Source organism: Spea bombifrons, chromosome 13 (genome assembly GCF_027358695.1).
Source record: "Spea bombifrons isolate aSpeBom1 chromosome 13, aSpeBom1.2.pri, whole genome shotgun sequence".
Classification (NCBI taxonomy): Eukaryota; Metazoa; Chordata; class Amphibia; order Anura; family Pelobatidae; genus Spea; species Spea bombifrons.
The window spans coordinates 14,055,956-14,081,970 of record NC_071099.1 but is presented as its reverse complement, the minus strand read 5'-3'; the positions used below and the strand labels follow the sequence as shown (position 1 = coordinate 14,081,970).

General features: G+C 41.5%; 2 protein-coding genes across 7 annotated transcripts in view; one reads left to right on the top strand and one right to left on the bottom strand.

Moving 5' to 3' along the window:
* The first annotated feature begins 4,144 nt into the window (after positions 1–4,144).
* Positions 4,145–5,515, top strand: LOC128472127 (P2Y purinoceptor 1-like). Its single transcript, XM_053454201.1, has one exon. It carries the CDS (start codon positions 4,429–4,431, stop codon positions 5,482–5,484), a length of 1,056 nt encoding a protein of 351 aa, XP_053310176.1. The 5' UTR covers positions 4,145–4,428; the 3' UTR covers positions 5,485–5,515.
* A 9,917-nt stretch (positions 5,516–15,432) lies between these two features.
* The window catches only part of ARHGAP27 (Rho GTPase activating protein 27), a 28,291-nt gene continuing 17,708 nt past the window's right edge, over positions 15,433–26,015 (bottom strand). For 5 of the 6 annotated variants that reach the window (XM_053454192.1, XM_053454194.1, XM_053454197.1 and 2 more), the window contains 16 exons: positions 24,369–24,791; positions 23,542–23,748; positions 23,221–23,301; positions 22,761–22,871; positions 22,408–22,476; positions 21,843–21,910; positions 21,020–21,110; positions 19,843–19,941; positions 19,362–19,469; positions 19,007–19,106; positions 18,792–18,911; positions 18,554–18,652; positions 18,263–18,340; positions 17,458–17,592; positions 16,961–17,066; positions 15,433–15,959 (listed from right to left, as the gene is read on the bottom strand). In XM_053454192.1, the coding sequence (XP_053310167.1) occupies positions 15,782–15,959; positions 16,961–17,066; positions 17,458–17,592; positions 18,263–18,340; positions 18,554–18,652; positions 18,792–18,911; positions 19,007–19,106; positions 19,362–19,469; positions 19,843–19,941; positions 21,020–21,110; positions 21,843–21,910; positions 22,408–22,476; positions 22,761–22,871; positions 23,221–23,301; positions 23,542–23,748; positions 24,369–24,791 (2,073 nt within the window). In that variant the 3' untranslated portion in view covers positions 15,433–15,781. The remainder of the gene's footprint in view (positions 15,960–16,960; positions 17,067–17,457; positions 17,593–18,262; positions 18,341–18,553; positions 18,653–18,791; positions 18,912–19,006; positions 19,107–19,361; positions 19,470–19,842; positions 19,942–21,019; positions 21,111–21,842; positions 21,911–22,407; positions 22,477–22,760; positions 22,872–23,220; positions 23,302–23,541; positions 23,749–24,368; positions 24,792–26,015) is intronic. The other variant, XM_053454193.1, reaches the window with a different exon arrangement.

Sequence of the window (26,015 nt, the reverse complement as noted above, 5' to 3'; positions counted from 1 at the left end):
TAAAGATAATGTTTACATATATATTTTCAATAACCTATTTATATGATGTCAAAATATGCAGATTTTTGGAGGTTTTATAGTCCTTCTAAAAAATGCATGTAAAAGGCATATGGCCGGGCACATCGAGTTTAAAGGGACGTCCCATGGAAAAAATATTTTTCTCCTTCAGCACAAACCCAGAAGCTGTATACAGTAATAACTCCCAGCGCTGTATACAGTAATAACTCCCAGTGCTATATACAGTAATATAACCCCCCAGCCATGTATACAGTAATATAACCCCCAGTGCTGTATACAGTCATAACTCCCAGCGCTGTATACAGTAATATAACCCCCAGCGCTATATACAGTAATAACTCCCAGCGCTGTATACAGTAATAACCCCCCAGCGCTGTATACAGTAATATAACCCCCAGCACTGTATACAGTAATATAACCCCCAGCGCTATATACAGTAATATAACCCCCCAGCCATGTATACAGTAATATAACCCCCAGCGCTGTATACAGTAATATAACCCCCAGCGCTGTATACAGTAATATAACCCCCAGTGCTGTATACAGTAATATAACCCCCAGCGCTGTATACAGTAATATAACCCCCCAGCGCTGTATACAGTAATATAACCCCCAGTGCTGTATACAGTAATATAACCCCCAGCGCTGTATACAGTAATATAACCCCCAGCACTGTATACAGTAATATAACCCCCAGCGCTGTATACAGTAATATAACCCCCCAGCGCTGTATACAGTAATATAACCCCCAGCGCTGTATACAGTAATATAACTCCCCAGCGCTGTATACAGTAATATAACCCCCAGCACTGTATACAGTAATAACCCCCAGCGCTGTATACAGTAATATAACCCCCCAGCGCTGTATACAGTAATATAACCCCCAGCGCTGTATACAGTAATATAACCCCCAGCGCTGTATACAGTAATATAACCCCCCAGCGCTGTATACAGTAAAACCCCCAGTGCTGTATACAGTAATATAACCCCAGCGCTGTATACAGTAATATAACCCCCAGCGCTGTATACAGTTATATAACCCCCAGCGCTGTATACAGTAATATCCCCAGTGCTGTATACAGTAATATAACCCCCCGCGCTGTATACAGTAATATAACCCTCCCAGCACTGTATACAGTAATATAACCCCCCAGCGCTGTATACAGTAATATAACCCCCCCAGCGCTGTATTCAGTAATATTCCGTCTTGGTTACGCCTTGATGTACGTTTTGATTACAGTATCCCTGACGTTTTCTGTAAGAAATGAATCGTCCCGCACGGAGCCCCAGGAGGATTCCGCCGGTAGCATTTCCAGATATGGCGATATAATCTGTTTATGATCTGGCAGCGAAACCATTGACCTCTTTTCTTAGCAACTTAAATATCGGCCCACACGCGTTCACGGTCTGATTATTCATTTCCTGGAAGAGCAGAGCGGCTAAGTAAATTTTGGAATAAATCACAAATATCGCAGAACGCAGCTCTATGCAACGTTAAAGACCCAACGACGTTGTGATTGATGATGAAAGGACCATCGGTTCTTGGTAGGAGAAGAAGCTTCCTCTATGACGGATGTTCTGCCGGAGAATATTCTTTATTTTCTCTGGCGTTTCCTGATAGGGGTGACAGCGTTGTGGGGGGGTTTCTGATAGGAAGTCAAATAAAGGCTGAAACAGGAAATTCCTGGGTTGAGGAAACCGTCCGGCTTCTATCAAACCTTGAGGTCCCTTCTTGGGTCATCGCTCCATTTTACTAAAAAAAAGAGTGAAATCCTGCTGAAAAATGTGCTCTATTTGTGAGGAAATCTGTAATTCAGCACATATAGGATTCTTATTATATGAGAATCTTTTTAAAGGGCAAATCCCACCACTTTTTTATTGCAGGTATCAGAAAATGTTCTAGGTAAAAAAACAAAGTTCTAGGTAATGCTTTCAGCAGCTGTATATTATCCGTCTGTATCTGTTCTAGCTCTGTTCTTATAGACCAGACACCTATATTCTGTAATATACTTCTTTGTGGTAAACAACAGAATGGCTCAGTGTTAATCACCCAGCCGGACTCTCTGACTAATGAAAGTCTATGGGGGAAGGGACTTCATTTGCATTGCCACAAAGCATCAGCTCAGTGTGGTGTTCGAGCCGGGAAAGTCATGAAATAAAATAATTGCGCCGACTTTATTTTCAATATTCACTGAATTCATTTCTAAGCGTGGCCGATAATGTCTGGTTGTTCTTGAAACCATTGAATTGCTGCCCAAATCATACATAAAAAACTTAGACTAACATATATCATATATATTTCACATTCTCTTCAATGCTATCAAATATAACAACTATAACAAAAAAATAATAATAAAGCATTTTGAGGAATGCTGCAGCTCCAGAGCTGCAGCATTCCTCAAAATGCTTTATTATGATATTTTTTTATAGGTGTGACGACTACAAAGTACATTAGTATGCTTTTATTGTTCAGGATGGTGTCCCTGTAACACGCCGTTTATCTCTGCTGAGAGCTGTAAAGCGGGTCACATGTTATAACGTGATTTCCTGGAAACTCTCTCGCTTGGGGCAATCGGTTCGCTGCAGGACTTTGCGGAATACTTTCAGTTTTGCAACGTGTATCATACTACATGAATTCTTTTTTTTATATTTTTGTGTTTTGCACAAAATATTTTTTTTCTTATTGTATTTTGTCCTTTATTTATTTTGGACTTCAATATTTTTTTCGTGCCAGAATTACCATGGCGGGGGGGGGGGGGTGTGTTACTCTAATAAGAGCCATTGGTCTCATCTTGCCTGCCTATGTTCCATCATATATTACCTAGTTTTTGGTTTTACACTTATTCCATCCATGCTTAAATTCCCTCATTGGATTAGAAGGAAATGCACCGTTAACAAAGACAGAGTATCCATGTCATATCATAACATATTTACAGAGGTGTTAACTAAAGCGCCTTCAAGGGCCAAGGGATCCATGTTGGGTGTCTACCCCCTTATGAGCCACCTTCGATAATGATATGTCATACCTTGTCTTCTAAGTAAGTAAGTTCAGAGGAACCTTGCCAAGAGCGGTGAAAGATATGCTGGTCTTCAGCAAGACTAGCCAACCCGGCCAACAGATCCAACCACAGGACCAGGGATGGGGGTTGGGAGACAAATGCCCCCTGAGTTAGTCCAAAATTGCTCACAAAGGGCTGGTCCAACCTGGACCAGGTGGTCCAGGTCAGGCTGGCCCTTTGTGAGCAATTTTGGACTGGCACACGGAAGCAGGAATGCAGCGGGGTCACATATTGCGAGGTGAGTATCCCCGCGGTGAATGCAAGGCTGTTGGCCGAGGGTTTGAGTAGCCAATGAGGTAAGGGGGTTGTGAGAGGGAAGGAGTATTTATGTAAGTGTGTTAGAAGGATAATGTATGTATAAGTGTGTGTATTGACAGGAACGTGTTTGTGTGTGAGCTTGAATATGGACATGTATGTGTAAGTGTCTATGTGTAAGCATGAATGTGAAATTGTGCGTTAGGGTGGATGCGTGTGTGTAATTGTTTGCGTGTGAGGATAAATGTGGATGTGTAAGTGGTGTGAGAGGGAGTGTGTGTTAGCATGAATGCGTAACTGTGTGCTAGTGAGTATGACTAAATGTATGTTAGAGTGTGCATGCGTATGTATGTTAGCATGAGTGAGTACATTTGTGTAAGTGTGTATATATATATGTTCGCCAGTGCGTATGTGGTGGGGCAAGGGGTGGATTGGGCCACTTGGCGTTACTTGCCCCCCACCCTGTGCCAAAAAGGTGCCAGCCCTCCCTTGCTTAGGACATACAATAAGCTATTTGTTTCCTTTGCAGGCGACATATTAAATTGAAAAGAGGAGGAATAAATAATTTATGTGGATATGTTCTGTTCATGCGTTCTTTTATTCTGCTTTCATATATTATATTAATTTCAGGCAAATTTCTACACTTCTTTCGAAAGCCATGGCGTAGACTTTGGACGACAGTCGTGTAACAATGTTCTAAGTGCTTGAATAATATCTCACTGACAGTGGCCTGGAACGCGGCCAGATGTAGGCGATACCCATTATGGGAAATTCTTCTTACTCTGTGTCTGCTGATTGCGATTATCAAGTGAATTGCTGGGAGGAGTTGTGGCCGCACGGTACTGCAGTCTAACAAACACCGTGATATGCTCTAAACCCTCTTCCGACAGCAGCCCGCACAGCTCTGTTCTCTTGGCGAGTTGCTCCACGGTACAGTAAATAAGGCGAGATATCTTGACAGCGTTGCCGCTAAAGCCCCCATGGTCAGAAGATGGAAGGAACGCGTATGACCATCAAAAAGCCAACCCAGAAGAAGCATTGCGGGATACGGGTTTGAAAGTACATGTGTTGGAATTCTGATGGGTAGATAGCCATCATGGAAGATTATTTCGAGGCGGCTTTTACAGCCGGCAGCTTTAATTCCAGCTCCGAATGCTCCGTCAACAAAGAGTTTACTTTTCGGTTCCTGTCTTCCGTTTACCTCGTGGTCTTCTTGATTGGACTGCTCGGCAACGCTTTCGGCTTGTGGAACTTGGCCGCGAACTGGAAGAAATGGACTTCTTTGAACGTGTTCGTGCTAAACCTGGGAATCGCGGATCTCCTGTACGTCGCCACGCTGCCCTTTTTTGTGTCTTATTACGTCAACAAAGGGAAGTGGATGTTTGGCTACGGGTTCTGCCGACTGGCGCGCTGTCTGTTTCACGTGAACATGTACGCCAGCATAAGCTTCCTCACCTGCATCAGCGTCCAACGCTACGTTGGCATCGTCCACCCGATGAAAATGATGGGCCGGTTCCAGAATTTAAGGCATTCTCTGTACATCAGTGTCCTGGTGTGGATTTGGGTGGTTATCCAGATCCTGCCGAACCTTCACTTCAGGAACGCCGAGAAGAACAACACCTTCTGCCACGACTCAACGGTTAACGAGCATTTGGAGACGTACACGCCGTACTCCTTGATGATAACGTTTACCGGGTTCTTGATTCCCTTTGTCATCATCGTGGTGTGTTACACGCGCGTCCTTACGGTCCTGATAAAAAACAAAAACGTGGATCCCAACCTGAAGAGAAGGAGCATCAAGCTGGTCTGCATCGTTCTCGTCCTGTTCTCCATCTGCTTCTTCCCCTATTACTTCTTCCGAAATCTTAACTTGCTATCGCGGTCTTGGCAGCTGCGGGGAACCTGCACCAAGACGCTGAAAAGTGTTTACGTATCTTATCAGGTTACCAGAGGTTTGGCCAGCTTGAACAGTGCCATTAACCCCTTGCTGTACTTGGTGACCAATGAGAACTTTGTTTCCAAGTTCAGGAAGCTGAGACAAAAAGCTTGGTTTAAGTTTGTGTACCTGGGGAGAAATCAAAACCTTCGCAACATCGAATCGTTAAACGTTGACGGAACCAAAGAACTTGAGGAGGTATCCGAGGAACTGTGAATTTTAATATAATATTAAGGTATATATACGTGTGTGTGTGTGTGTGTGTGTGTGTACATAGTGTGTATATATCTATATATATTATATATGTTTACCTTTTTATATCACATCACATTCACCCGTCTTTCCTGCTGTAAAGACTCGAACCGTAATCAGTCGTTGGTCTTGTCAACTTTGATACCCTTATAACACCCATAATGCCACCCCCGCCCCGCGCTCATTACATCCCCTCTGAAAGTCTCGTCTTAGATTCAAGAACAATATGCCTATCCCATGCTTGTTTAAATTCCCTCACTGTATTAGCCTCCACCGCTTCTGCTGGGAGGCTGGTCCACTTATCTACCACCCTCTCAGTAAAGTGACAATTCCTCTGAAGAGCAGAAACTATTGCATTCATTTTCTGAATCTAAGAATTTTAGACTACTTGGGGTGGAGGAATCTATTGGGCAACGGCTCTTAATAACATCATCACAGTATTAATGTGCCACTAAGAAGTATGCTTGATATATAGGATATTTACTATTGATGTTTTTTCTCCAGTTCCTGCCCTATAGTTCTAGGGCATCCAACAGGTCAATGGAAGTGCAATTCTCATAATGCTTAACTAGCTGTAAGTCCTTTTTTTGTCTGTTGGCTGAGCAATATAGGAGTTGTAATGTACAAACATTGGAGGGCAGAAATCATGGTGCATTTATTACAAGCAATAAGGCCACTGGCGGAACTACAGGGGTCACAGAGGTCACATGGATGTGTACTTGTATGCTTTGTGTGTGTGAGAGCATGGATGTGTAATTGTGTGTGAGAGCATGGATGTGTAATTCCGTGTGTGTGTGTAAGCATGGATGTGTAATTGCGTGTGTGAGCATGGATGTGTAATTGCGTGTGTGAGCATGGATGTGTAATTGTGTGTGTGAGCATGGATGTGTAATTATTTCAGGCAGTTTTTTTTATTGTGAAAAACAGTGTTTTATTTATATATTTTATCACGTTGAGTTACAAAAGTAAAAGCTTGGATGAAATGTATTTTTTTTTCTTCTTTTTTTTATAAATCGTCAAAAATTATTGCATTTTTGAATAAACACATTTCACCTTGTTGGATCTCAGTATTGTTGTGATACTTCTATCTACCATGATGAACACAAATTTGTGGGTGAAGCCTAATTAATTTTATTTCCAGACTCCTCCCAGGGACCCCCTAAACAATCAATATATATGAAAATACTTTGTAAGTAAAGATGGGGGGGGGAGAAACATGTACAGAGTTACAGCTTCCTACTTCCTGCTCGTCCGAACATTTTGTATCACTGATTGGCTGATTGAAGCAGCCAATCAGCACTCCCGTTGAAATCAAAGGGCATGGGTTCTGCACATGCGCAGGGGGTCTCATTAGAGACTTTTGTGGAACAAGAAGCTGACTGGGGTAAGCGTCTCACAGCCAAAAATATGCAAAATAGCTGGGGGGTAGGCAAAGGGGCAAAAGCCTATGGAGGCAATCTGCAAAATTGCATCTTATATGGTTTAGCAGAACTTTCAGCTACTAGGCTGTGAGTAAGTTATTGGCACCTGTGTGCAGACCACCACGTTCACCTGAAGCCAATCAACAGATACATTCATCTTGTATATGTTTTAAAGGAAGCTATTGAATTGCATGTTTTTTTTCCCACAAAGCATATGTTTTGATCAATTAAGCTTATTTTGACATCTAGAGCTCAAGATTAGTTTACAGAAGATAAAATCCCACTTTGTTCAGTGTTTACATCTCATCAGAGAGCACCAAACGCAGATCCAGCCTTCTGATAAATACATCTGTTGGTGGATCTCCAAGTGGAAGAGTTCAGAAGATTTTCATTATTATCGCTACATGTTATTATCAAACAATTTCCTCTTGGCTGCACCGGTTAGTTTCAATGACCCTAGATAAGGATATGTGGTGACATCATCAGAATTATAAACTCAGTTGTTTTTCAGAATTGTGATATGACCTCAAAATCCTCAGACTAGGTGGAACAATTCTTCCCCTTTTTTTGGTGACTGTTTTTGAGTTCTTCGAATGGTAAAATATTAAAGTTAATCAAGAACGAAAGTGATACAGGAACTTAATGCTCAAGGACTACTATATCTGTTTGATCTGTTTTGATATTCAGTGTTATCATAGAAATAATTCCATGATGGCCTCAGGACTAGTTAAAGCTGAGCCTAAATCCTATTACAGTTCTATGACTCGATCAACCCGTGACCCATAATACCAACTTCAGAAGTCCAAAAGCTTCTCCTCACGGACTATTGGCGTATCCTTGTTTAAGGAATTCGGTCTTATCGTAGAAATGAGGTCCAGGACAATCTCAGTTCTTGGTAAAGCTGGACCTAATTCGTAATACGGCCTGATATGAATTAAAAACGTGTGTGATCTGTTAAGCCAACTTCAGATGTCCAAAAGCTTCTCCTCAAGGGGTACTGCATCTCTTTGATTATGGAATTCGGTCTTATCGTAGAAATGAGGTCCAAGACAATCTCAGTCCTAGTTAAAGCTGGACCTAATGTCTCTAGACCTAAAAACAGCTTGGGATGCATTATGCTAATTTAGATATTCAAAGGCAGTTATTGAAAAACTGTCTGTTCAATATGGAACATGCAAAAGGTTGTGAGATTAGCTTGGCCAAGAATCTGGGATTGTAGACCTTCTTGCTCAAGGGGATACCAATTACTCCTGATGAAGGTCAAAATGTCACAACGTGAGGTTGTTGGTTCCCTTGTACAGAGAACAGTTGTCTTGCATTTTGGTTCTAGGCTGTCTCTCCTTAACCTATTATGTTCATTGGGATATTTGTCTCCGTAATGACAAAAGTGAGCTAAAACATGAGACTCCCCAAGTAAAGCTTAACCATGGATCAAGTTATTCAAGCTGGTCTGGTGCGCGTTTCCAGAGAAGTAGAACATTCCTTTGAAGGCCACATCAAAGTTTCAGGAAAGTTTCCCTACATACTCGAGGACAAACATTTAATGCTATCGGGTTTTAAAGACAACATATTGGGGATTTCAACACATCGACCATTCCTTTTAAATAGCATTTCTGCTATTTCCTACAGGTATCGTTTCCGACCGTATTCATAGTTCAACCAAATCCTCCAAAATGAAGGAGAAACGTTCATTCTGAAAAGACTAATAATAAAATTAATGAACATATAATCTCAGCTAAATGCTTTATGTTCTGCCAGTAATATGTTGACTCACGAGTCCACGCAGACGTCCCGCATGGAGCAATAAAGTCTTATCTTGCGTTTCAGAAGTCGGTAAAATGTATGAGACTTCCTTAGCTTTCCCCTGAGGTTTTACCAGCTTCACGGCATGACCCCCGCTCTCTCTGGCTGTTTGGAGGGTATGTCCTGTGTATAGAAACAGCAGTAGATGTTAAACCAAAATTCAGATTTTTTTTATTAATATAAATATCTATTAATACGTTAGAAACTGAACTAAAAAAAACCCCCAACTTTTAGCCAAATGCCTTAAAACAAAATTGATCCCTCTTTGTTTCTTTCCAAATGTTGAGAGGTAAGAATTGGCAAATAAATCAAACTCTTTAATGCAATAATATTCTGACGGCGAGTAAATAATGTTAACGCAGTCTTTGTAGTTCATACCAAATAGTTTCAGTCTACTTTATAATCTAGTAACAAACTATGAAACACGGAGTGTTTCTCGTATTCCTGACAAATTATGTTTCCTCCAGTGGTCTGGCATGTCTCCCAGCAGAATGTCGCAAGACTTTTAACCCCTTGAGGACAATGGGCGGTCCCTAAACCCATTGAAAACAATGCATTTTGAGCCCGTTAAGGGGTTAACCGTATCAAGATTTGCACAAATCCTCACATATGCATTACCTCCCTATAGTCCTGGTTTTCCCAGGACAGTCCTGACAATTACAGGCATTAAGGATCCTGAGCCAGTTGGGGAGACCCTTTGGTTTCCATTGACCGGCCCAGGGTTGTGCCATTGGAGTACAGACCTCCATCGCAACAACCACATGGCCACCTTGCGATGTTCTGAAGCTGAGTCCTACAAGGTAACTTTTATGGTATGGTAAGTGAGTGGCCACGCCTCCTGCTCTGGCCCCACCCCTTGTCACACCCCCAACACAGGTGTCCCAATTTCGGGGTGTGCATATGCCCTTTACACAATATGTCCAATAACTATAGCAAGATATTCTTGGCTTTGTCTTGGGTTTAATTTATTTAATGCTTTCATATACGCTTGTTAAGTGTTCCGGATCTCTTTGTTATGGATTTTACAGACTGAAACCTATTACCAATATCTCGTTACTTTCATTCGGGCTCTATAAAACACAAAGTTTCCAAAAAAAAACTTAATATAGGAGCTGTGAAGACTCCATCAACTCTTACAAACTCATACAGACAATACGTTTTCCTTGGGAAGCCTCCAAGGCCTTGATGGTTTCATAGATCACCAGGATCTTGTATGACAAAAGTCGACTTCGGTGCAAGACCGTAAACAACTACACAAACCCTGTCTTGTTAGACGATATGCAGACTGCGCCCGTGCTTACGAATGGTGTCAGCGTGGAATTTCAGAGTAGCTTGTGAAAATGTTCAAGACCCTTTAAATGCATAAGGGGGTTAAACAGAGAACGGGGGGGGGGAGTATATTTCCAAAGAGGATAATTGTTTGGACGTGTGGTGTCATCTAAAATAAGAGGGTCACAGGTTATACGTAAAGTATTTCTTTACAAAGAGGATAGAGGAAAATAAGATAGACTTCTGTCAGCAAGGAGAAGATTGTGTGGAATAGGCATAAAGCTGTTTCAAAAGAACCAAAGAACACTTGAGATCTTACAGAAGGTAGAAAAATGTACCGACTTGATCAACGTGTGGATCTTTTCTGCTCTTGATTTCTATTTCTTTAAATGTAAGACCTATTGATTGTCGAACTAGTGGACCATTGTCCTGTAACCCAGTCTCAACAACCTCTATTGATTGTCGAACTAATGGACTTCCCACCCGTAATCCAGTCTCAACACTTCTGTTGACTGTCAAACTAGTGGACCTTCTACCTGTAACCCAGTCTCAACACCACTATTGGTCGAACTAATGGACTTCCCACCTGTAATCCGGTTCCAACACTTCATTAATTTAACGGACCTGCATTTTTATTCCTTGTACAAAAAAAAATCATACATCTTCTTTAAGTGTCATGATCTTCCTTTACAGATCCAGACAGGAAAAAGTCCTTATCTTACTTTCTACTGACTTGGAATTTCCTATTCACTATGTAACCAAGAAAAATACTTCTCCACACTGCTGTGTTATAAAAAAAAAAGGATAAAACTAACATATATAAATATATATATATGTGAGGAAAAGCAGGGCCGGGCAGAGGGGAGTTACTGGGTCACGATAAATGAAATAGACAGTTTGTTTACAGAGCCGGCCTTAGGCGTTGTGGCGCCCTGTGCGGACTACTCCTCTGGCGCCCCCCCTCACTACCCCCCCTCTCTGCCCCCCCCCTCACTACCCCCCTCTCTACCCCCCCTCTCTGCCCCTTCAAACTACCCGCCCTCTCTGCCCCTTTAAACTACCCCCCCTCAAACTACCCCTCCCCTCTACCCCTTCAAACTACCCCTCCCCTCTGCCCCTTCAAACTACCCCCCCCTCTGCCCCTTCAAACTACCCCCCCCCACTTACCTTGTTGCCGGAGTCCTGCGGTAAGAGCGGGAGACATCCGTCTTCTCGCTCTGCCGGCATTTCATGTTGAGCGCCGGTATAATCCGGCGCTCAACATGAGATGCTGGCACCGCGACGGAGTCACGGAGAGTAAGGGGCGCCGAGCGGTTGCCGAGAACTTCACGAGCAACCGCTCGGCGCCCCTGACCGGGGCTTAGATTAAAGCATCGGTTTTTTTTAAAAAAACTTTATTTAACATCAATGATGTTAAATAAAGTTTAAAAAAAAAACAAAAAAAAAAAAACGATGCTTTAATCTAAGTCCCGGTCAGGCGCCCCTGCAACCATGGCGCCCTGTGCGGTCGCACAGGTCGCACACCCCTAAGGCCGGCCCTGTTTGTTTAAACAGAACAGTTACAGTGGCTACACTTTCCAAAGCAGTCGGAATATTTGTTTTAACCCTCATGTCCCTTGCTATAACACCCCTAATTATATCTATGAAACAAATAGGATAAATCAGACACATTGGAAGGTGACGATTTTTAATTTTTGTATGAAAATGCATTTTAAAGGGCAATAATACTTAACAAGAAAGTTTTTCACTGCAGAAATGGGATGGAAACCTAGAATTTTCCAGCAGATCGGCCCCCGTCTAGTCGCCCGTTTCTCCTGCTGTAAAGACCCAAACCTTAATCAGTCGTTGGTCTCGTCTTAGATTCAGGAGCCGTATGTCTATCCCATGCATGTTTAATACCCTCACTGTATTACCCTCTACATTGAATGTATTGGATGTCAGATGTGGGGCTCATGTCCCAAATCCAAAGACATCCGTTCTTCAGTCTGGCCGGGCTGACTTTTTCTAGACTAACAATGTGATGAGTTTCAGAGGCAACTAAGTAAGAACTGGGATTGAAGGACATCGATGTTCTCCACTATATGTTGGAGAGTCATGGATTTCATTGGATTCTGGGACATAAATGGTCAAGTGGGGACTAAGTCTATAAAAACAAGTAAAAGAACAAAAATTGGGTAATCTAGTACCTCCTGGTTTTGAAAGCACCACAGGTCTAGAAGACCACTCCAACTTTACCAACCAGTAGTAATGATTACTATTTGGGGTAAACGGTTCTAGACCACTGTCTAGAATGACTTCTCTCCCTCTCTTACTATTAGTACTGCTATGGAATATTATTTATGTGATGTTCACATAAACATGAGTAAGACAAGACTGATGTTCTCGCGAAACCAGTTCACTCCCTTTAAACACACAATGCGGGTGGGTTTTTTTTTTTTTGTGGTTAATCTGTATCTTAAAAAAAATATTATTTCATCTCAAGAAGAGATCTCTGAGGCTCCGAAAGCTTTCAGATCTTTTTTTTCTATTTTGGCCCAATTGATGATGTTAAAACTTCAACTGAAGAGCTGAAAAACATCCAACTTGTGCGTTCCTCTGTTTCCAGCAGACAGCATTCCGTTTCCTTTCTGAATTCTTGCAGGCACTTGTCACTCTTCCTTCCAGGCGTTTATGGGAAGTGTTTTATGGTTCTCTCTTTGGGCCTACTGAACGGCATCCAAGATAAACGTTCAGAAGACCGCCGTAAACCTTGGTCTGTCGGTAAAGTCAAAGATAAAACATTGTGTATCATTTGTTATTAACCCCTTAATGCATTGTTTTCAATGGGTTAAGGGGTTAATTTATTTACAGGGCAAAGCAGCTGTAACCAAGATGAACACACACGTGTGCCACAACCTTAAGTTAAAGGGACACTCCAGCTATCACAGGCACTTTAAATCATATGGTAGCTGAGGGGTCCCTTTAAATGTTCGTAGGACCCCCCATTGGAAATGCATTTTGCAGAATCCCCCATAAGCATTTGCCCCTTACTCCACCCCCCAACTATACCTGTGCGTTAGGCAGGTGCACGTCATCAGGGGTGTTTAAATAGTAAATATACCCCCCATGCATATGCCCAGTAAGTTCTCCTGTTGTTATAAATAGAACCTCTGATTGGCTGCTTCAATTGTCGCGCCATGGGCTCTGAAGCTGCAGCTTCTCCCTAACTGCTTTTTTCACCCTTTTAAAGAATGTCGATTAAAGGTTTCATAAAATACTTTAATAAGCAATCTTCTTTCATGAGGCTGCCTGGGACGTTAAGCTATGCCTTTCAACTGTCGTAGGTTTTATTAATTCATTAAAAATAAAATTAGTTACAAAAAATAACATCCTCTTGGTAAAAAGACGAAGACGTTATTTCCACAATTTCTTTTGTTTAAAATTAACAAAAAAAATGAAGTCATTTTTTAAAATTACCAGGGAAACCACAATAATGAGAACATAAATACTTTTGATGATTTACCTTTATCATTATTATTGACAATGAATGAGTCGGCATAGCTCCCGGCATCCCTGGATTCCGGCGGTGGTTGGAAGTTTTTGTTATGGGCTCATTGATTGAGGTCTAGCATTTTATGGAAGACTTGGGGCATAAGTATCCTTATGATGGACAACCTTCTGCCATGACGTTTCAGGCCATCAAGATGAAACTTTTGGAGAGATCACCCTTTGACGTCAAAGGCCAGGTCATACCATAAGAGTCTTTCATGGATGATGGAGGCAGAAACATCTCTTGAATGGAGTTTTTGTGAGCTTTAAAAGGAAAATTTGCCTCTACCCACACTTGCTTTCTGTGTATTCTCTTCCATCTTCGTTTTGTCACCATATGGAGCAGCAAAGGTTCTTCTGAAACGTACTGTCTGGGTGCAACTTAACACATTTATTTGCTACGGCCTGTTAAGGTAAATCTAATCCTATATGAGGATAGAATAGGTGGACCTAAAGGAATCCTCTGTTATTTGGAGTTGGTGGACCGGTGTAGGTTCAGGTTTGGGATCAGGAGAGGTGTAGAATCTAGAACCGGATGTAACCTTGTCCTCGCCAGAAGATATATACCGTTTTTGTAGGGTTTCTTTTATAAGCCGTGACATTGGAACGTATTCCCAGGCGCTAGCCCCGTCATGCTTATCCTTTTGCCTGTTTAGTGAAATTGCTGGGTTCTAGTCATTCAGATTTTAACATCTCCAGGAGACCATGCACGCCGTGTAGGTAAGGTTGTTACAGAGGAGAAGCATACCATGGCTTAAGATCACTGCTTTGTTTCTTCACCCCAACTACTTGGCCCCTGGCAGCCTCTAGGTTCTCGTGACTCCAGAACTTCTTGATGACCCACGAGGACACTGGGTTCACCTAGGGTGAAGGTAGCTATTCCTCAATAAAGCAGTGGGGAACCTCAGTAGGTTTAATTCTAAGACTGGTTTCTAGCCTAGCTCAGACACTGGAAACATACGGGATAGTCTATACTACTAGCCCAGGAATGGGGCAGATTAACAACCAAGAAATAAGTACACTGGAGAGGCAAGCTAAAGACATCAAAGACCACACAAAGGCAACTAAGCCTGACTGAGGCACGTTTACTGTATATCGGCCTGGTACTGGTTCTAGTAATATACCACTGGGGTGGACGCAGAGGAAGAACATGAGCAATCCGGCTTCAAGAAGGATCATAACATAAACCTGTGGACACAACAAATTGTGTCAGAGGGAATAACCCCCCAGACCTGAAGCCATTAAGTCTTGGGTTTAAAACCTGTGACTTAACACTGGTGGGCTTGGCTGGGACTTCTTGAGCTTGCCCACCTTTTGTATTATATTATAAAGACTAAAATACTTGGTTATGTCCCACGTGACTTGCTTAATTAACAACCATTGCCTTGAGATATAGAAAATGTCAAAATGTTTGAGTTTTGTGTATAGGTCTAATTTTAATTGATGGTCAACCCCATTTATAAATCACCTGCGGGACCTAAAGTCATCTAGATGTACTACATGCAACCCAATACCCTTTTGTCTGGTGGCCTACAGGTAGAGCAGGGGCATTTATACCTTGGTTGACACGGGCAGGGGGCATTTACATTGGAGGCATCAGTGAAAATGCTATCTAGTGCTCTACAAATGTAAGGGGTTTATAGGAAGGGTGTAGGACACAGTTCATGTCAACATTAAGTCTAAAAGTCTCAAAAAATTCAAATAAAGAGTTTGTAGGAGGGACAAGGGTCAAAAAAGGACTGTATTCAGCAAGAGAACGTCCATGTTGGCAGAGGCAAAGATCGCCCTACCTCCAAACTAGACCGCCATGGATACACCGCTTTTGTACCCCTCCTACAGAGCGGTAACGAGATGGACCCCCAAAATATTTGAAACACAGGACACCAACCTGATAATGAAGCCACTTCTTTTAATTTCCTTTAAAAATAATTAATTCTATAATATTATAAATGGATGATAAAAGTGGAACCGGTGACACGAGGAAATATACAGACATATATTCCGAAACACACATACATATATATTATATATTTATTCACAACAAGCAGCCTTCCTATTCGTTTTGGTATAAAATCATACTATATTTTACACAGTCATATATACCAAACAGCCGTTATGTACAGAGACATTTAAATAGCAAAAAAACACAAAAACGATAATAACGACAAACAAAATCTGATGTCTTCAGGTGATCCTGCACCTTCAAGTCACAGCCCACGGGGCGCCCGTTAAGTACAGGATCAGCTGGTATTAAATATTTGCTGATATTGGATGAGAAGGTATTCTACTATCTGGTTCTGAAAAACCATGTACATTGCAATGTTGGTTCCTTCCGTCTCCGGCCGCAGCAGAGTGGGTCCGAATACAATCGCGACGCTCTGCACTGACATACGATTCGATTCTTTGTGTTCGATAACACTGCAAAAAAGAAAAAAGAAACTTCATAAAAATAACATCGTAGGGCGCACTTTAGGACACACGTTAACCCTTTGGTGTAGCTAAAGACACATAGGCTTTGGTGTGAGGTCCCTTTGATAAAATGTAACACAAAAAGGAATTGTCTTAAAGGTTATGTGACCTTACTCTATAAAAGCAGATCTGCTGAAAGATCAAGACGAACAAACCGCCATTGTATCAGATCCATTTCTTGATACAGTGGAAGAAGAAGACAACTTGGTGGTATGGGGCAAGGGTGGGTTGGTTGGTTACTGGTGTTGTCTTACTTTAAGGATACAATGAAGGCTTTTAAAGAGGACTCGTTGCTGAACCTGATGTTTAAGGCCGTCGGTGTTCTTAAGAACTAAGACAGATTGAATGCCGATTGTGCCAAGGAAATATATGCTGTAAATCCGAGATGACCTTGGAGTCCAGAGTACTGATACGGCATGATTGTCCCGCATTTACCACTTTATAATAGATTCACAGAGACGTGATGCGAGAGAGCCAGCAAGGGAACCTTTATATAATGTTATATTAAAATATCCGTCCTATCGGGAATAAGGAGAGCGACGGATAGCTGAGACGCAGGCTCCCCCTACTGGTGCTCTGTAAATATGCAGCTAAGGCTAAAAGTACTTTTTAGCTGTTTTGTGCTACATGCGTCATGGGCATGCATACGTTACATGCATACGTTACATGCATACGTTACATGCATACGTTACATGACCGCTCGTGACGTTGGTGAGCAGAAGAGGCCTCTGACTTTTGCTTTCATAATCCATTCCGTGTTGCCATGGGAGGACGGATCAGAGCCGGCCATTGCTACGACTCCCGCAAATGGGATTTTCAATTCTCTGACCCATTTGGGTGTTTTTTGGAGTCATTGATTTCTTTTTTTTTTTCTATGGACTAGAATGTTACCCTGAATGTTATTACGTATTACAGAATCTTTTATTCCTTCCATCCCAGTGACCCCCTACCTGCAGAGATGTCTGAACAGAACTGTCATGGTCTCCAGGTTGGGAGGAGGTAACGTCTGCACGAGTTCTTTCATTCGTTTCATTTTCTGAGTTTGGTCCCCTATTTCTATAATAGATCAGAAAAGAATTTCGCTTAATGTCACACCGAAACAAGAACTAGAAACATACTATGTGTATATATAATATATAATTCTGAAGAAGACCCAGAGACCCTCAAGGGGTACTTCTACCTTGCCCTACACCACCACCAATGGATTCTGCCCACTTTTTTGGGTGATAAAAAGGACAGGGTCTTGGGTATCACTTTTAATAATTATGATCATGAAACATTAGTATCTTAAAGCTCTTATAATGTCTGCAAAACAAACTATGGAACATGTATAATACAAGACAACGGGGAATAACCGATGACTCAAAGCATTGAAGCGTTTTCTTTCAGATATTTGATGTTAAGATACAAGCTGTAAATTTATAGAAAGAAACAAATGCTTTCATACTTATGGCCTCGATGAACTTGTCAAAGTGACTGTATGGAAACAGAGGTTCTGGAAGCTCCCGAAAAAACAGTTTCAGCGCTCCGGTGATGACATGGACATCTTCCCACCGACCGTCATCCAAACTGAAGTTTTCATCTACGTGATGAATGTGAAAATGTTGCAGCGGATATCAGAAAACCGTCTTAATGGGTCATTAAAACTCCCCCAGGAGGTAGAAAACCATAATAATAATAATTCTTGGAACCACTAATTCATCCGTGACCCCAATCATCTCCATTCGTTGCTCGCACATTTTCTCCAAACTCTGCTTAGAGACCTCCTAGATGCATGGGTGGCGCTTGGTTATTGTCATCAACTTGGCATGAGATATGGTGGACTTCCAATAAATAAAGACCACCGTGTAGGTTTATTACTCAAGCTGAGCACCACCTATGGAAGTAGTAATTTGACTGATTCTAAAAGTATTGGACCTGAAGTATAGTTATGGTCCTCAAATATTTTTTAAATAGAAACAATGAATGAACTTATTGTGCTAAAACCATTAAACATTGAGGTTTCCTCAAGGTCTAATGTGAAATAAAGGTTTTTTGAGGATTTTCTTTCTCATCTCGGTCAATAAATGAAGATAATTTGGAATGGCAACCTAATTAACTATGTTTCTATATTTTTAGAGCTTTCGTTTTTGATGTATAATACTAGTTGTAAGAAGATCATATCTCATTGTGAGGCTTAGAGAAGGGCCTTTACATTGAGAGTTCGGCTTAATACGATGTGAATTGTAAGAATAAAAGAAAACTTTACTCACCATGGTCTACTTTGTAGCGTAGCTTCTGTATGACGGCTAAGTTTCCACTTACTCTGTATAATCCGTCAATATCCAGACCTATTTCAGACAAATGGGTTTTACAAAGGAACAGTAGACAGCATCATCCCGAAAAAGTAATACTAGCCTATGCTTCCCAGCCCATAGACTCCTGCTTAAACTCAGACTCTCAGACTCCGCAACTGGCTGGGACATTCCTTCATCGTACGTCAATGGTTCTCCATGCTGGGTTCCATCTAAACCATAGGCCTTGGATACAGCATAGAAAATTACCTCTTTTTTCCACTGCTTGGATGGACTTGCTTACAAAATCCGGCACGTTTTTCTTTTCCCTGTCGCAGAGAACATATAGATGGCATCCGAATACTTGATCTAAAGACAAAAACAAAAGGCAAGTATTGCTTTCCGCGTAGGGAGAAGGTCAGAGCGCTTGGAGTGCAACCAAAAAAAAAAAACCGCTGGTTCCACCTTGGATGGCGGGAGAGGCTACCGCTGTCCAGCTGTTACCGACCTTTAATGTAACCTTTGTCCCGTAGCGATTGTAGCGTTGGCCGCCTCTGTAAGAACTTCTTGAGTTTGGCTCGAACGTTGCGGTCACTGTCGGAGCTGGTGCTGCTGCTTGTCTGACCCGCTGATTCAAAAAAAGGGAAATACACAAAAATAAAGTCATGTTGTAATAGCACAGCGAAGTATTTCTGAGGGCCTATTGCCGCGTATCTTACGTACCTTGAAATTTCTTGTCCTTCTCATCTTTCGTTCCCAGCTTCTCATAAGAACCAAATAACCGAGGAGATTCTGCCTCACTGTCCGGGGCATTGTCTGTAGACTAAAGGGGGATGAAAATGACTCCGTATATCCCTGGACCATGACCATAAATCAGATGACGCAGCATTTGCTATAAGATGTACAACGATAAAAGTATCGATATACGATATAAATGCTTTAGACCAGATCAGAATTCCAGCAGAAGGAAATTGATGCTCCATGAAAGATACGCACCATGGGTACTTAATAGGCGTCAATGGAATATCACGTAACCTCTGTGGAACAAAGGGGTGATAGAATGTAGAATAGTGCTTACCCGACGAGTATTTTTCCCGATACTGTTACTTATAGACTTGTACCAATCGCTCGTTATGGTTTCTGAATCGTGGTGGATCAAATACTCGCTGCCATCGAGGGTTTTCAGCTAAAGAGAATGGCAAAAAAAGAAAAAAATCAATAGACTTTCAAAATGAGAATGGTGAAAGGTCTATGTCAAATGGATTGGGGGGGGGGCATTATAACACGGTCAAATAATTCCACCCTAGCAACAAATCGCTTGCTACGGTGATAAGACCACTTTTAGCTTGTTTTTTACAGGTAGGGTGGGAGGTGCTGCCGGCCACTTGGCCACCGGGCAATAACCTGGTGGCCACCGGGCAATATATACTGTATAAAACAGCATCATCATTCATATTGTATCGTGTGGACTGTTCAAAAGCATTTAATTATGTGTATAAGACAACCTGCACACACACTCGCACGTACAATATAACACTATCACAATAAGGAACGCTTACTTCCAAGACATGCTTCTTACTGGACTTGTCCTTTGCTGCCCATGAAATTGTTGCTCCGTGTAACTGGACTGTATGTTCTGGAATGGTTAAGACCTGCTTCTTTAAAGGAGACCATAACACCCATTAGGTTATACAGAACAAATACTTTAGTATTCATGTTATACGACCATCAATCATGTTCTTTAACCCCTTAAGGACAATGGGCAGTGCCTAAACCCATTGAAAACAATGCGTTTTGAGCCCGTACATGTACGGGCTTTGTCATTAAGGAGTTAAAAAGAAATTCAAGTACGCAACCTGTGATTATGTAGCTGCTTTACATTAGATACAGTGTTGCTCCGAGTAGTTGCCTAGTTCTGCTTATTTATTAAACGGCCAATAGAGGGCAGTATAATCCCTGTTGTAATTAATCCGATATTTACAAAGACAAACCTAGAACGGTTCTAGTAGAAGGTTCTGGACTGGACACAGGCTGCGTAAGGATTTGTCTAAAACTATATGGGTTCCAATTTAGGATCTACCAAGAATTCGACCCAAAGCTTATGATACATAAGACCAATTGTAACACTCATAACACTACCCTCCCCCCCTCGTCTTCCGTACATGAAAGGCAATGAGCTGCCGTTCTTAGGTGACTTTGAACGCTTGTTCTATAGGTGTACCAGTATATGAAGCCTGGCCTCCCAAAACATACGTCATCACCACATCCGCTGACATAACTACTTAAACCGGTTACACTAGAATGGAGACCAACCCCCCCTTTTTATTTGTAACTAGTTGAAAGGTATTTTTAGCCGGTAGTCAGTGGCGTGTCTGTCCGTTGAATCACTCATGACTGTTGGGAGCTATTCCTTCGTCTTACGTGGCTGAAATAAATGTTACTCTGTCTGAATAACCGCCAAGGATGTCCAAAAGCCACCAATGGCTTCCACAGCCATTGTTACGGACACCTTGCCGATCGCTGATCTAATCCCCAATGCTTGATGTTGCTGGTAATCTCATATTTCAGCACAATTTTTTATATAATTATATTATTTTTTGTGCTTTTGAATTATTTTCTAAAAATTTGCTTTCAATTTGGTTGTTGGATGAACCCACGCATAATTAAAGGAAGGAAGACCACATTCTAGAACCATTTTGTATATTATCAGACTATTCACACACCAATAAATCTTACCAGGCTGTTAGATGACAGATTTTTTGTATCCTTGTAAAATGTTAAAATCCCTCCCTCTAAGACGGTCCACGACGAGCTCCAGTTTTTCCGTCTGGAAAATATAAAATAATATAAAATCAATATAGGAGTCACATGGGGCTAAAAAATTTGCCGATCAGGGATCATTAGGTTAACCGAATACTCAACCTGAGAAAAAAGTTTAAAAAATTTTGTGGTGACGTCTGTTCAAGCAAAAAATCATTAAAAAAAATGTAAAATGAAGTTTTTCACCCCTTTCTACAACTTAATCAACCCACTAGCCCTGCCAGAGACGGGTTATGATGGCTCACAATTACACCCAACACATACCAGACTCGATCTGCCTCTTGGGCTTGCCATTAAGTTAATTAAGAATATATGAGCAATGTTATAGCTTCTTCTATATATATATATATATATCTGGTACAGAAATGAAGAAATAATTCCAGACTTTCCTGGAACGTTGGACCTCTTCCAAAATCCATGACTTCCAGTGAGTGACACATATATAAACGGGAGACGACTGCATTTGTGAATTGCAAGAATTTCATTCATTCACTAATTGATAAAAGGTTTTCATTCCAACTATAATTTGGACAGCCAAATCCACAACACCAAGGGAAAAGGGGGGTATCATTAACACTCAGGGGAGAAAGTTTTCTCATATACATTCTATAATGATATTCTTCTTACAGTGACTAGTCCAAGGGAGTAGCTTAATAAGTTATTATTTGCTTGGATTTAATAAAGCCATTCAGACATAATAGATAGAAACAACTCGGTTTGATTACTGTATTGTACTTACCGAAACTTTTTCCCGTTCTCAGCTATTTTTGCTTTCTGGAGGACTCCAGCTTTTTCTAGGCTTTTGGTCTGCAACAGAAAAGTTGTGATGCTTTGTTATAGTTTACAACCACTCATCATTCATAAAACATTAGAGAGAAACAACCCTTACATCAGATAGCCTGAATATTATTTAAGTAGTTCAAAAGGGGTTTTTCATATGAACTATGCTCTTAGTTATCACACTAACCATGGGCTAAGTTTGACTCTAGATATAGAGCCTCGTGTAGTCAGGGTTGGGATTGCGTATGAATCTTGGAATGGGTGAGGGTTTCGATGTAGAGCTAGGACTGTCTTTTTGTCTTTGGTTCCTTGAACAAGTCCAGAAGGAGGTTCATAAGTATTCGTGTATCTAAAGGGCGATTCAGATGAGATAAGGCTGGACGTTGAAGACCATCAAAGTGGTGGAGTCATGACTGGTGGCAATCAGTAGACCATACAAGAACATTCGCGCCCGAGATATCAGAGCGTAGCTTCAAGTATATCGTATTCTGAAGCGTTTCATACCCAACTTAAATGAGCCTAACCTGGTCATTCCCAGCATGGAGTAGAAAATTGTTGTCTGAATCACTCCTCTTGTGTTTTGGCACGAAGACCTTCAAACAAAAAAGCAAAACATATGGAATTATCTGTATAAACAAATCTTTGTTTTAACTTTTGCACCCTAATACACCTTTGCTCCATCGATAGTCTCTGTTCCTTTTATGAAATCCATTATAATTTTTTTATTTTTATATAATGCATTTGGTATGTTGAAAAACAACAACAACTGGCCATTACAGAGGACCTTATAAATATTTAATCAGTTATTTTGGTTAATGTGACCTTAGATATGTAAAATAATTAAAAAATCTCATTTTTAATCACACTTAAATTGTACCTCTGTGTCTTGTGGGAAACTATATGTTGAGAAGTTTGAGGCAAGTCTTGAAAGTGTATTGTTGTCCTGGTCAGGTTCACTTTGACTCCTCTGCAAGCCCGATGGCCCCAACTATAACAGAAACCGTTGGAAATTTGTTTGAATTGGACAAGAAATAAATAAATAAAGAAACGATTTATCCTTTCTTTTTCTTGCTAAACATGTAACTTGAGATATAATGGAAGATGCTTATATTTCTACTAGACTTGCTAAATTTGACATTTCTCACACGGGCCGAGCCATAGAAAGTAGGCCTGAGGAGATTTTAATCAGGAATACCTAGCAACGTCGCACTCCACAAAATAATAGTTCAAAAAAATATTTGTGGGTGGAGCACAGATGAGACCTGGGCGGTGCGTGGTGAGAATGGGAGGGGTGTGGGTGGAGCTATCATTCTGGAGCCGTTCATGTGAGAATTTACCTGAGGTAACTGCCATTGTGAACTGGAGCCATCTGGGGTATAGAAATAGGTTTTTCCATGTTGGTCTTGTGATTGCAACCACTAAAATGACAGAGCCGTATATAAATCAGATACGATAAATGAACAATTGTGACAAGTCATTAAAATCGGGTGATCTTAACCCAAATTCAGAATAAAGCATTTCATGGGCAAGGACCAAGCCAACGTCAACCTAATAAGTATTTTGCTATCCAAACCATATTGTAACCTTTATACCTCCGCATATTTTGTACTTCCTTCCCACAGCCTGCAGTCGTATAGCAACTTTATCTGGTTACTCACAGTGTCATTATTATAGTTATTTGTGTAGACCTTCTTTCCGTCTTTGTTGGTTCGGCAGGACCAGCCTGAGATTTGATCACCAAAAGAAGCTATGTCTGGTGGGACAGAGTCATACAAATTGGGGTAGGCCTGTCCATAGTCCGCTTCTGGCAAGTTATCTATATCTTCTTGGAGGTAGTCGGGGTAGTCAGCTTCTGGAGTTGGCGGCTAAAAGCAAAATAAAACAAATTGTACTTATAGGCAAAAAAAATACACATGAGTTGGAGTTTAAAGGCTTGTTAAAGGTTCATCTAGTCTGTAAGAAACCAAAAGGCAACCTTGGCTATGGTCAAGAGTCCCTCATAATGTCAGTGACCCAGCCCAGGGTAGTGGAAAGTTTTATAGAACCATGGATACTCACCATGGCTGTCCCTATGCTGGTATTTAAGTGTAACATTGAGGAACATTGAGGAACAACCCTAGTAGTCTTAAAGGCACGCTTTGCCTTTATTTTCTTTTTTTCTTAAAAACTTCCAGAACCAAACGTTCCTCAAAGGAATACAGGCTCTTACAGGAAAATGCACCATGCGTCGTTTCATGGTTCTGTCGTGTTGTGGAAACATTATAGTGCTTGTTACATTTTCACTAGACAAATGGCATCCATTCGGGAACACACACAACTCTGGATAGTAACATTTAGGTCCAGAGGATGGATACCAAGAGGCAGACATGGTACAGAATGGGTGAACCTCCACACCTCTATCCCCGCGTAGCCATAAACAACCATAACCATACATTTAAGCATATAGCGTACACTTGGAAATAACTGAGGAACCAGGTGAACATACCCTCCTGTCCATTGATCCGTATGAATATGAGAAGACAGATTGCATCCCTTGTATATTCAGCTCTTCCTCAGGAGGGTCCCAGGAAGTTTCTCCAGTCACTGAATTATAGAAGTAGAATTGTTTGCTGGTCTCATCAAAATGTTTCTCCCACTCGTCTGTTGGCAGTGGACTCAGGGACGTTGGAGAGATGGGAGAGTTGATCTGATATTCTGCTTGGTCAAATGGCGGATCCCAAGTAGTCTCACCCGTAACGCTGTTATAATAGAAGGGCTGTCCGGTCCCTTTGTCTGTGTGAGTCTCCCAGTCGTCTAGTGTACTGGTGGAACTGTGCTGCTGAGAAGACAATCTCTCCCTTGCATTATCTTTCTGTAATTCCTCTAGATTTACGTAGACGGGCATAGACTGTTCTTCTGCATTCACAGTCTGCAAAAAAGCAAAAATAAGAATATATTACCAAATATGAGACCGCATAGACAATTTTAACAACCACAGGGTACTTTTTTGGTTTTATTAACCACCAGGTGTGGAGAGTACTAAATATCTAGAGCTCTTGAGCAAGACGGTGGCTATACTATGCTTGGCCTCCATTCCAGTTAGAGGCATCCACTTTGGAAAGTCCTGTATATAGAATGATTCTGGTCCAAAGTAACAATAAACTGTTCACCATTGCAATCAACAGAATGCTCATACTAATTCCATCATTGTTTCCACTATGAACCAGAACAGATGTCCATATAAAACTCCTATTTACGTTTAGACATTGAATGATCCCGTGGAGGACCTCTATAACCCAATGGGGATCCCGTGCTTTGCATCCAATTCACAAATCCAAGTTCTGTCCTTGTGTCCCACCATTTGGTGTCTTGACGTGATTGAGCATTTGCTACAAAGGAACTTCGGAAGAATGGAAATTCTCCTGTGGGGTGATTTCTACCTAAGTAACCTCTGCATGCATTAAAACAAGGCTGCCGAGATGAGACGGCTGTAGTGTAGTGGTTGCCAGGGCATCTCTGGCACTTTAAGGCCAGTGACCATCCGATGATGTAAGTGCTGGTTGGATATGCACGACCGCCAGAAGCCGCACACGGCACCACCTGATCTGCCGGGCCACTGGGCCAGATGGCCAGTCCAGGCCTGGTGGTTGCTAGTTATTTTAACCTCTCCAGACAGTACAGAACAGTGTTCTGCATTTCAAAACTGTTCTCATTTGCCCTTTTATTGCTCGTTAAACATACCAAGGTTTTGTCTTCCTGGCCTGTGTCCCTACTTTAAGTAATGCTGTCGACTAGCGAACGTTACGGTGATTGCCGGCATATGGTGGAGGCGATCGAACACGATGGGCCCTGGGTGAGGTTGGTAGGTAACATATAGTGGGGTTGTATGTAACGTTGTAACTCTGAATCATAGGTACACAGAAACGTGTAGATCTACGAACAAGCTGATGCCCTGCAGGTACGTTGAATCATCTGTCGTTAGGTTCACTTTTTGTCATGGTTCACGTGAAAAAGCAGCACGTAATGTTTCTAGTCGACACATTCATCAGCCGCATTCCACCTTCCTGTCAGTAGAAACCGGATGTCTAATAACGGAACTGCAACGTTAACCACGGAAGTATTGCGTGTAAAGAATACATGCAGTCAGGTAGAT